This window comes from Erpetoichthys calabaricus, chromosome 16, assembly GCF_900747795.2.
Source record: "Erpetoichthys calabaricus chromosome 16, fErpCal1.3, whole genome shotgun sequence".
Lineage (NCBI taxonomy): Eukaryota > Metazoa > Chordata > Cladistia > Polypteriformes > Polypteridae > Erpetoichthys > Erpetoichthys calabaricus.
Genome location: NC_041409.2, coordinates 72,230,789 through 72,243,611, shown reverse-complemented (window position 1 = coordinate 72,243,611; position 12,823 = coordinate 72,230,789). Strand labels below are relative to the sequence as shown.

The 12,823-nt window shown below is 38.6% G+C and overlaps 1 protein-coding gene across 2 annotated transcripts in view; it reads right to left on the bottom strand.

Moving 5' to 3' along the window:
- Positions 1-5,599, bottom strand: part of cnih1 (cornichon family AMPA receptor auxiliary protein 1) — a 31,562-nt gene extending 25,963 nt beyond the window's left edge. For both annotated transcript variants that reach the window (XM_051919948.1, XM_028821614.2), the window contains exon 1: positions 5,442-5,599. In XM_051919948.1, coding sequence (XP_051775908.1) covers positions 5,442-5,522 — 81 coding nt within the window. In that variant the 5' untranslated portion in view covers positions 5,523-5,599. The remainder of the gene's footprint in view (positions 1-5,441) is intronic.
- Between the last annotated feature and the right edge of the window lie 7,224 nt (positions 5,600-12,823).

The window sequence follows — 12,823 nt, the reverse complement described above, 5'->3', positions numbered from 1 at the left end:
CTGGCTTTCTCCTTCCGCCACCTATTTCTCCGTTAACCTCTGTTCCTGTTCTTTTCTCACTCTTCTTTCCTTTCTTTCCCTCATCTGCCTCGCGCTTCTATTAAATGCTCTGGGGACGTGGATCAGGTGTGGCAATCAGCAGCTCCCAAAAACAATTACGAATGCGGATGATTCCTCACCTGTGCACTTAAGCGAGGACTGTCCACATCACAAATTCACCCAGGCCACACTAACACGCCCCCTTTCTAAGCTGCGAGGGCAGCAATTATTTATTTAAAAAGTGGCCTTTTTGACTTGAGCTGTGGACCCACTACACCACAAGGAACTTTTTTCCTTCACTACATCAAATGATCACTTAAAAAATTTGGACGTGATCATCAGTAGGCTTTGCACCCTGGGAATGAAGTTACCCAAACTATTCTATAACATTTCAGTAATTATTTACTGCTCTGATGCTGAAAGAGTGCCTCTTTCTCTTGCACGATTTGCCTCAAAAACTAATCAGCACATCGTCATCTCATAACAGGCTTAAGTTCTGAGTCTGGTATATTTTTCTGTATAGCCATTTTAGCTCTAGACCGTCCTCAAGAAGCTGTGACACACAGACAGACACACACCTATCATCAACATATCGATGTTTTTGGTATCAGTGGACCCTAAAACATCAAGATCCATTGAAAACTGGAGATTGAAGTTTTTAACAAATGTAAAGCATTCGCTCTTCCCTCAGGATATGGTGGGGGAGAGTGCAAAGCAAAAATGTGTACTGTATTTATTGAAGTTATCTTATTTACTACACTAAATTTGTTTGGACAGCAGAAACTATGAACAAACAAAAATAGAGGAAAGGGGCAAATAAAGTATCTTGCTAGATTGCACAGTGCAGTTAAAAGTTATCTGCCCAAATTAAATAAACTAAAAATCAACTACAGTGTTCACATACACAAATAAAGATACATTATTTATGGTCTAACACTGAAGGAATCACAATGTGATACTTATTAAAAATATACAGAATATGAAAACCCAAAACTTCAAGAACATGTGATCATTTTAAAAGAACATGTCTGTCTTTTAAAAATCATAAAGACTATAGAGTCCAACAACTCCAATTCATCAAGAAATTATATATTATTTCTGATCATGATCTAATGTTTAATCATCATATAATCATTCTATTCTTGGAGCCATGTTTCCTAGTTTAGATATGTGGGAAATTTAAACTAGGACTCTTATTGTGCACGATAAAAAAAGCTAATTTATTCATTCAAAACATATTACTGCAAAACTTTCTAAGGTAAAACAAAATTTCTGTTTAATTGTAGAAACAAAATTAAATCTCAAAAGGCAGAGTGGGAATACTTAGTTATGGTAGAAAACGTACGTATACTGTACAGATTGGTACATCACCTCACTTGAATTCTGCGCGATGCCTTGAGAGATGAGGCCTTATGTTCGTAGATGGGCTACCTTTTAAACAATATGTATAAATATTGAATTTTTAATGTGAAAAAGAAATTGCATTGTTGATTAAAAATTATGGGAACAACACACTGTAAACAAAACACCAGTCACCGTGTCTGCTTCAGCTGTAGAGGCTAAATATTACAGCGACAGCCCTCTGGTAGCCATGCAAGCTCAGCTAATACAGCTTCTGCTAATATACAATATCTTACATTTTACACGCTTAACCAGCTATAAACTCTATTAAAACAAACTGCAGGGGGGAAAAGAAAGAACTTACTCAAAATTGGCAGAAATGTTCATTTGTCAAACTGTTGTGCTCAAGGAGAGGACTGGTCTGTATAATTTTACAATTCAGTTGGTGTTACATGAGCCTGGCCACCAGAGGTTTTGTGAGACATGCTTTTTATCTTTTTAATGTCTCTGAAATTGGAATACATCTTGGAATCAAATGTATCTTACAGTCAGTGCAAATAAAATGCTGACAGCCAGCAGGTGAAGCCGTAAGGTATGATGTAAAGTTTGTGAGCTGCACTTACATGATTGCGGTGCTCACCCTTTTGCTACATTGCTTCCAACAGCTATGTGCATTACCTTAATTTGTTACGTTTAGGAAATATACGAGCCCTTCACTGCCATGCAAAGGTGTTTTGATGTAACACTGAGAGAAGAGATTATTCTGCACTGAGAGAAGCACGCAGAGAACACTGCAGGGTGGTATTTCTGACCAAAAGACATACAAGACCTGACCAATCAGATGTTCAGCAATCGTGAATGATTGTAATTAAATAACGTTCTCCAGCTACTATATGTGCCCATCCAGTAAAAGACGGACTCAAAATGCAGCCCTCAAAGTGAGAATGACCAGCGAAGGACCTCCATTTAAGAGGTGACACAATCAGGAACAATTCCAATTGCTTTTAATATGAAATGTTTCTGAACCGTTGCTTATATATCTTTACTTGGATGTTAAGGGTTGAATTGAGTAAATAAAGCTGAATAAAATATTTTTGTGTGTGTTTTTATTTTAGGCAGTAAAGCAACAAAATGTGAATATTTTCAAAGGGATTGAAATGTCTTATTATTATCAAGGCCTATAAACTTGAAAAGCAATCAGTTTTATTGTATTTTTTGTAATGGTGCTTCACTGCAACTGGCGCAGATTTGTGCGACACTTGGAATGAAAATTTGGTTGGTCAGGCTGGGGTGAGTAAAGCGTTCACTGGAGGCAAGTGAAGACTGCATAGGTTTGGATGAATTGCATGACCAGTTGTGCCGGGGGTCCTTCTACCAGTAAGACTAATTAATTAGGACACCATGATATAATAGTAGCATGACACTGGTCACAGTACGATATGAATTATATTTTCCTAATGAATTGCATTACATTATGTATTGTAATATATTGCAGAATTTAATTCCAATTTACTATTCCATATTTAAGTGAAGACAATTTGAAATTATATCTAAAGGTAACCATTTCAGTCCATTACACCTAACAAAACCATTGATTCTAATCAATCCTACTCAATTTTCTGTTTAAAAGAGATTTGAACTATCTCATAATATAACTGGAAATACTGCTATGGTACATAAAACACAGCAATAAATGTCTACCTGGTGAGATGATGTTCATTGTAGTGCCATCACTTCCAACTAAATTGGTAGGTAATCAAGTTATATACTGAATATTTTGACAATCAAGAAAAAAAGCAATACATTAAAAAACTGCCTTAACTGAATGATAGCAAACTAGGAATATCAAGGTTATCAAAACGCTTTATTAAAAAAAGATACACTAGCAAGCCTTAAAAAGGCTTCATTAAAATATAATAGCATTTCAAGCTATTCAAAAAGGCTCCTCAAATCAAAGTGGTATGCCTTTTTAAAACGAGTTCTCATCAGTCTTCAGTATGAACTCAATTCCATTGAAAATTTACAGAGAGATACAAAATTCTTAATGGTGGGTGTAAAAAACAGAAATGGGGTGCATTTTACAATATTCAAAGGGCTTTATAAAACCAAAGGTTTCAAACTATTTAAAAGGCTTTCTTAAGAAAAGTTTCTATACAGTTTTAATTCTAAGCTCTTCAAAGGAAAATATTCCTTTTTAAAACTGCTCTGATTTTAGTGAACTAAAATATATAGTGAAGACAAAACAAAAGTCTTTCTCATGTCTGTAGAACAGAATTATTTTGAGCTGGTGAGATTTTAGAGCACTTCACAGTACCAGTGACGCCAGATGCACAGAACAAATGGCTATAGCAGCTTCCACTTCCAGCTCTTCTAAGCACGAGTGCAGCTAAGGATGCCAATAATGTACATTTTTGGTGTTTGGCTATTTTAAAAGACAAGATTAAAATGTGCAGTTTTAAACTGAATTAGACCATGCTTTGCATTGACTGACACAGACAATCAAGTATGAATGGATAATTTCCATTTATTGTTCATATAAATTGAAAAGATCCTTACCTATCGTTGCCAAAAAACATTTAGAGCTTTTCCCACAGAGAAATATGGCAAACCTTCTCAAAACAAGCAAAACTAGATAATGATTGCATAAAATTACTGTTTCTCTTGATCCAAAAATGTACTTTGCAACTGTTTTTAGATCCTATGCATTTGGACATACATTGGTTCAAAAATTCATAATAAATACATACTTCTTCCTCAGTAGATCTATTAAATAGCAGAACAATAAATCTTTCAGTGCTACATTGATTCGTTCCTTAAATAACAATAATTACTCCAAATAACACATATTACTCTTCATTCTTATTTATTACATAATGAGATAGCCTACAGTTAAGAAGGGGGGCTATCTCAAGTACTTAATGACTGAATAATTTACAGAATCTGCTTATCTGTGAATAAAGCCATTAAACTACTTGGTGAAGCATGGAAATGTCTGAACAATCTTGGTGAGATGTGTGGACGCCAATGCAGGTGAAACAACACGAAAGAATTTGTAAGATCATATGCAGAAGTCTACAACTAGCTTGACCTTCTTCACAGATGCCTGCTTTTTTCCATTCTTTTTCTAGGTTAGCTATTTCAAAATGCCACACTAAAGACTTTTGAATAAGGGAGATCATTTAATCATAGCCCAGGGAGAGGCTCTTGAATCAGTTTACCACCAGACATGGGTTCCATAAATAGGGGAAAAAAAATAAAGACTTTCAAATTCCCATCCCATCCTACTAGGGGGCTGCTTTTCTCCAGGATCTGTATAAAGCCAACTTTATCTTTCCTACCCTGTATCGCCAAAAGTGGACTTTTGCTTAAACTACTTCAATTTACTTTTTACTTGTAACAGCAATATCTAGGACCATAAGAACACATTCGATTTTTGCTCAGCCAGAATTTTTTTCATCTCATTTTTATTTGATCTAAATAATCAAGCAAAAAAGCTATACAAACTTGATGTTTGATGAAAGTTTAGCTTCAATGCAAATGCAAATTTCCAAAGTTCACTTTTTACATCGAGACAGACCAGATTTCCGGTCAGGGAACCATTCTACAGATGCTTGTTTTACTCCGGGATTAACAGAGATAGAATGGCTGCCATATCAAACGCGATTTGGATGTTAATATCAAAACTAACATTTCAAATAAATAATCAGCCTGCATAGTGCGAAAAGATTATACACTTTTATTTCTATCTGGGAAACGGCGTCAATGGTTTTACTGTGGATTTACACACAACAAGAGTAATTCACTGTATTATATAAGTCCAACAACTGAACTGTTGGCCGAGCTTTATGACCTGATTTCCTGATTCTGCTTTCGGAAAAATCTGAACTTCATGCAGGAGAAAACCTGGATGCTAACAAATTCCTGAGGGTAGAGAACTGTCATTCATTTTGGCAGTGAAGGCAAGGCATTCAGCAACCAGATACGTCAGCTGGCGTCAAAACTGGGCAAAACCACTTCATCCCAAATCCCTTCTCAAATAAGAACAGGTCAATATTACTTACGTGCCAAATTGCGAAAAAAATCAAAGCCGCCGTCAGCAGCAGAGCAAGCATATAACAAAAGGCCGCAAATGTGAACGCCATCTTTGACCGACCAGCTGTAAGAGAGTCGCCGTGAGGAGGAGGCAGAGGCGGTAAAGGGGCGGGGCTTGAAGGAGTGAGGGAAGGCGCGTTAGACAGACACGCGCATGTGCACAGAGAATCCGGAACGGAAGTGTTCCGACTTAACCCGAGGCCTCAGATCGGGTAGAGACAAGCTCTGGAGTTCTCAGATTTACGCGAACCATTGAAGTTGCCGAACGTTTAGGTCTTGTTTATCATGTATTACGGTACAGACGCCATAGCGTATTCTAGGACTGGGCATATATATATTGTCAATTTATTTTTTGACTACATACAATTACACTTAACTCAATACTTCACTTATGAGTTTAGTGCCCAATGCAATCCACCTTAATACAAGGATAAATGCCAGTGTGTGTGTCTTCTGTGTGTCCGTCCGGTTGCTGTTTCTCAGTGATTACAAAAGATGGCATATCACCAATATTTTAGTATTAAAATGCATTGCATTTTTCATTCCAACAGATGGGACATCACATCACTACTTTTACAAATCCTGTACCAAATGGTATATAACTGAGACATATGCATTGCATGATGCTCTGCAAACATTAACACCAAGGTCTGCATTAATTATTTAGATTTCAACCTGTCTTGGCCAGCTAGTAAGTATAGATACACAGGAATATGAATAAAGGAGTACAAAGCTGATACAATATATATATATATATATATTTATTTGTATATATATATATATATATATATATATATATATATATATATATATATATATATATATATATATTTGAGGAGGCAACAGTGGCCATGTATATTAATACAGGTGGCGCAGTGGTAGTGCTGCTGCTTTACAGTAAGAAGATTGTGGGTTCGCTTCCCTGTGTGGATAGTGCCTCGAGTACTGAGAAAAGCGCTATATAAATATAATGAATGAATTATTAATATGGCAGAACTTGAAGTAGGTATTTTACATTAGCATGTTTAAGCAAATTATTGCAAGATTTCTTACAACTTGAGAGGCTAACAAGAAAATACTTCTCATGCTACAACAAACTATTTTTTGTAGTTGCACTCTTGATTCTTTAGGATTATCAAATTCAAATGTAATGAAGTAAAACCAATACCTAGCTGCAATGTTGTACTTTTCCAACATGAGCAATATATACTGTTCAAAAATTTCTGGGCTATTGATCTGGTCAGTTAAGTAGCAGAGTGGGTTGTTAAACAGTTTCAGCCGCTTTGGTGTTAATGAAATTAACAACAGGTGCACTAGAGGGGCAACAATGAGACGACCCCCAAAACAGGAATGGTTTAACAGGTGGAGGCCACTGACATTTTTCCCTCCTCATCTTTTCTGATTTTTCACTCGTTTTACATTTGGCTACGGTCAATGTCAATGCTGGTAGCATGAGGCGATACCTGGACCCTACAGAGGTTACACAGGTAATCCAACTTCTCCAGGATGGCACATCAATACATGCCATGGCCAGAAGGTTTTCTGTGTCTCCCAGCACAGTCTCAAGGGCATGGAAAAAATTTCAGGAGACAGGCAGTTACTCTAGGAGAGCTGGACAGGGCCGTCGAAGGTACTTAACCCATCAGCAGGACCAGTATCTGCTCCTTTGGGCAGGGAGGAACAGGATGAGCACTGCCAGAGCCCTACAAAATGACCTCCAGCAGGCCACTGGTGTGAATGTCTTTGATCAAACAATTAGAAACAGACTTCATGAGGGTAGCCTGAGGGCCCGATGTCCTCTAGTGAGCCCTGTGGAGCTCGATTGACATTTGCCATAGAATACCAGAATTGGCAGGTCCACCACTGGCGCCCTGTGCTTTTCACAGATGACAGAAGGTTTACCCTGAGCACGTGTGAGACACGAAAGGGTCTGGAGAAGCCATGGAGAACGTTATGCTTTCTGTAACATTGTTCAGCATGACCGGTTTGGTGGTGGGTCAGCGACGGTCTGGGGAGGCATATCCATGGAGGAACGCACAGACCTCTACAGGCTAGACAACGGCACCTTGACTGCCATTAGGTATCAGGATGAAATCCTTGGGCCTATTGTCAGACCCTATGCTGGTGCAGTGGGTCCTGGGTTCCTCCTGGTACACGACAATGCCCGGCCTCATGTGGCCAGAGTATGTAAGCAGTTCCTGGAAGATGAAGGAATTGATACCACTGACTGGCCCCCACGCTCGCCTGACCTAAATTTAACATAATACAGTCATGGCCAAAATTATCGGCACCCCTGGAATTTTCTCAGAAAATGCACCATTTCTCCCAGAAAATTGTTGCAATTACAAATGTTTTGGTATACATGTTTATTTACTTTATGTGCATTGGAACAACACAAAAAAACAGAGAAAAAAAGCCAAATCTGACATCATGTCACACAAGACTCAAAAACCGGGCTGGACAAAATTATTGGCAGCCTCTACTTAATATTTGGTTGCACGCCCTTTGGAAAAAATAACTGAAATCAAGCGCTTCCTATAACCATCAACAAGCTTGTTACACCTCTCAACTGGAATTTCCAACCACTCTTCTTTTGCAAACTGCTCAAGGTCTCTCAGATTTGAAGGGCGCCTTCTCCCAACAGCAATTTTGACATCTCTCCATGAGTGTTCAATCAGATTTAGATTCAGACTCATTGCTGGTCATTTCAGAACTCTTCAGCGCTTTGTCTTCAAACATTTCTGGGTGCTTTTAGAGGTATGTTTGGGGTCATTTTACTGCTGGAACACCCATGACCTCTGACGCAGACCCAGCTTTCTGACACTGGGCCCTATATTGCGCCCCAATATCTTTTGGTAATCTTCAGATTTCATGATGTCTTGCACACAGTCAAGGCATCCAGTACCAGAGGCAGCAAAACATCCCCAAAACATCTTAGAACCTCCACCATGTTTGACTGTAGGTACTGTGTTCTTTTCTTCATAGGCCTCATTCCGTTTTCTGTAAACAGTAGAATGATGAGCTTTACCAAAAAGCTCTACCTTGGTCTCATCTGTCCACAAGACGTTCGCCCAGAAGGATTTCGGTTTCCTCAAGTACATTTTGGCAAACTCCAGTCTGGCTTTTTTATGTTTCTGTGTCAGCAGTGGGGTCCTCCTGGCTCTCCTGCCATAGCGTTTCATTTCGTTCAGATGTTGACGGATAGTTCGAGCTGACACTGTTGCACCCCGAGTCTGCAGAACAGCTTGAATATGTTTTGAGGTTGATTGGGGCTGTTTATCCACCATTCGGACTATCCTTCGTTGCAGTCTTTTATCAATTTTTCTCTTCCGTCCACGTCCAGGGAGATTAGCTACAGTGCCATGTGTTGTGAACTTCTTGATTATGTTGCGCACAGTGGACAAAGGAACATGAAGATCTCTGGAGATGGACTTGTAGCCTTGAGATTGTTGATATTTTTCCACAATTTTTGTTCTCAAGTCCTCAGACAATTCTCTGCTCTTCTTTCTGTTCTCCATGCTTAGTGTGGCACACTCAGACACACAACAGAAAGGTTGAGTCAACTTTTCTCCATTTTAACTGGCTTCAGGTGTGATTGCTATATTGCCAGCACCTGTTTCTTGCCACAGGTGAGTTCAAACGAGCATCATATGCTTGAAATAAAACGATTTACCCACAATTTTGAAAAGGTGCCAATAATTTTGTCCAGCCCATTTTTGGAGTTCTGTGTGACATGATGTCAGATTTGGCTTTTTTTCTCTGTTTTTTTGTGTTGTTCCAATGCACATAAAGGAAATAAACATGGGTATACCAAAACATTTGTAATTGCAACAATTTTCTGGGAGAAATGGTGCATTTTCTGGGAAAGTTCCAGGGGTGCTGATAATTTCAGCCATGACTGTACCTCTGGGATATCATGTTTCAGTCCATCCGACGCCGCCAGGTTGCACCTCAGACTGTCCTGGAGCTCAGCGATTCCCTGGTCCAGATCTGGGAGAAGATCCCCCAGGACACCATCTGTCATCTCATTAGGAGCATGCCCCTCCCCATGTTGTCAGGCATACAAGCACGGTTGGGGGGGCAGTATACAAACTACCGAGTACGATTTTCAGTTACTGCAATGAAATTTCAGCAAATTAGACTAGCATACCACACCATTTTTTCACTTTGATTTTCGGGCGGTCTTTGAATTCAGCCCTCTGTAAGTTGATAATTTTCATTTCCATCAAACAAGGTGGCATCCTTTTGTTCCTAACACATTACCACATCAGTAGAGATATCCAGCAGGATTCCCCCCCCCCCCCCCCTTGAGATCTGATGTGTTTTCAAAGTGTTCCTTTAATTTTTTTGAGCAGTTTACTTCTTTGATTTAGTGGAATTGGCCACAATGGCATATTTCAAACTGACACTCTTTTTAGTACATTGTGCAACCCTTACAGCACTAAGCTGCTCTCCATAATTGGGGACTACTTTATTAGGACTTTGACTATTTAATACAAAATATTTTAAGGTCTGCTATATCCTTATGTAAATACTTGGTGTGTAGCAAAAGCAATCTATGTTTTCAAAATTGTTCAAGGCCACATAGAATTGGACAGCCATTGTAACCACTGGGGTTTACACTCAACTTATTGCATGATAGAGAACAACAAGATTTGAGATAAATGGTCCTGGTCCTTAATATTCATATAATGAATAAAGGGCCCATGATTCATTAAAGCAAATAAAAAGAAGTCAAATAATATGAAAAGTTCTCTTACATTTCTCAACAGGTAAGAAGTTTAAATTCCAAAAATGACTACAGGCAAACGTGTGACTTACAGTTAGGTCCATAAATATTTGGACAGAGACAACTTTTTCTCATTTTGGTTCTGTACATTACCACAATGAATTTTAAATGAAACAACTCAGATGCAGTTGAAGTACAGACTTTCAGCTTTAATTCAGTCAGGTGAACAAAACGATTGCAGAAAAATGTGTGGCAACTAAAGCATTTTTTTAACACAATTCCTTCATTTCAGGGGCTCAAAAGTAATTGGACAATTGACTCAAAGGCTGTTTCATGGGCAGGTGTGGGCAAGTCCGTCGTTATGTCATTATCAATTAAGCAGATAAAAGGCCTGGAGTTGATTTGAGATGTGGTGCTTGCATGTGGAAGATTTTGCTGTGAATAGACAACATGCGGTCAAAGGAGCTCTCCATGCAGGTGAAAGAAGCCATCCTTATGCTGCAAAAACAGACAAAAACCCCTCCGAGAAATTGCTACAATATTACGAGTGGCAAAATCTACAGTTTGGTACATCCTGAGAAAGCAAGCACTGGTGAACTCAGCAACGCAAAAAGACCTGGACGTCCACAGAAGACAACAGTGGTGGATGATCACAGAATCATTTCCATGGTGAAGAGAAACCCCTTCACAACAGCCAACCAAGTGAACAACACTCTTACCAGGGGGTAGGCGTATCGATATCCAAGTCTACCATAAAGAGAAGACTGCATGAAAGTAAATACAGAGGGTGCACTGCAAAGTGCAAGCCACTCATAAGCCTCAAGAATAGAAAGGCTAGATTGGACCTTGCTAAAGAACATCTAAAAAAGCCAGCACAGTTCTGGAAAAACATTCTTTGGACAGATGAAACCAAGATCAACCTCTACCAGAATGATGGCAAGAAAAAAGTATGGAGAAGGTGTGGAACAGCTCATTATCCAAGGCATACCACATAATCTGTAAAACACGGTGGAGGCAGTGTGATGGCTTGGGCATGCATGGCTGCCAGTGGCACTGGGACACTAGTGTTTATTGATGATGTGACACAGGACAGAAGCAGCCGAATAAATTCTGAGGTGTTCAGAGACATACTGTCTGCTCAAATCCAGCTAAATGCAGTCAAATTGATTGGGCGGCGTTTCATGATATAGATGGACAATGACCCAAAACATACAGCCAAAGCAACCCAGGAGTTTATTGAAGCAAAGAAGTGGAAAATTCTTGAATGGCCAAGTCAGTCACATGATCTTAACCCAATTGAGCATGCATTTCACTTGTTGAAGACTAAACTTCAGACAGAAAGGCCCACAAACAAACAGCAACTGAAAGCCGCTGCAGTAAAGGCCTGGCAGAGCATTAAAAAGGAGGAAACCCATCATCTGGTGATGTCCATGAGTTCAAGACTTCAGGCTGTCATTGCCAGCAAAGGGTTTTCAACCAAGTATTAGAAATGAACATTTTATTTCCAGTTATTTAATTTGTCCAATTACTTTTGAGCCCCTGAAGTGAAGAGATTCTGTTAAAAAAATGCTTTAGTTGCCTCACATTTTTATGCAATCGTTTTGTTCACCCCACTGAATTAAAGCTGAAAGTCTGCACTTCAACTGCATCGGAGTTGTTTCATTTAAAATTCATTGCTATAATGTACAGAACCAAAATTAGAAAAAAGTTGTCTCTGTCCAAATATTTATGGACCTAACTGTATACACTTTTTATCTAAAAATGACCAAATTCAATTCAAGGGTTAATGCTGTTTAACTCCCAAGAGTTAAGTTTTTTTTCCCCATTCTAAATAGATTTTTTTCAGTTACCATTAGTCTTTGGGGTTAAGGATTTCATCTGTAGACTTAGTAATCCCAAGATGACAATTGTTATACTTGTGTAACTATGGCCCCAGACTTTTCTTTACATCCTAAATCATCTTTCTCATCAATTGTTGCAGCAAGACGTATTCGTTTATCTCTTTTCCACTGGTTATGAATTTCTTCATTAGTGCAGTTTTTCCAGTCTGACATTTGCTTGGGGAATTGCAAGTCACAAACATATGATATCTGTGTTTCAAAGACACACTCAAAAGCAACTCCTTAACGCTCCTAGCAAAACAGAACTCGCTCCTGCACCAGAACAGACTAAGCCACCCCCAGCAGTACACTTCCTGGAGGGCTACACCAACATAACTGGTAAGCTTTTTAAAGCGCTTTTATTTTGCCTTATTTTTATTCAAGACTTTTCCAAATTCCATCATCACGAATAAACATTTTTAAAGAAACATTACCTCTTTTTGTAACTTGGCGATATTGAAGGCTAGAACACAATTAGTTTAGGAGAAGATAAACAAGTCAGTTCATTTCACACTAAAGCACTTGTTTATTAAAACCTCTCCGTCTGAACAAACATTTTACTTGTGTTGAAAATACAACTCCCTAATGTTTCCTTTTTAACATATAATAATTAGCTCCCTTTATATTTCTATGTGCATCCTGATGATTCTAATTGAGAGAGCTATCAAGTTTGGAAGAGCCTTTATACAGGTTACTGTTAATTAAGCTTTCAATATTTAATAAACAGACAACACTCTTAGTG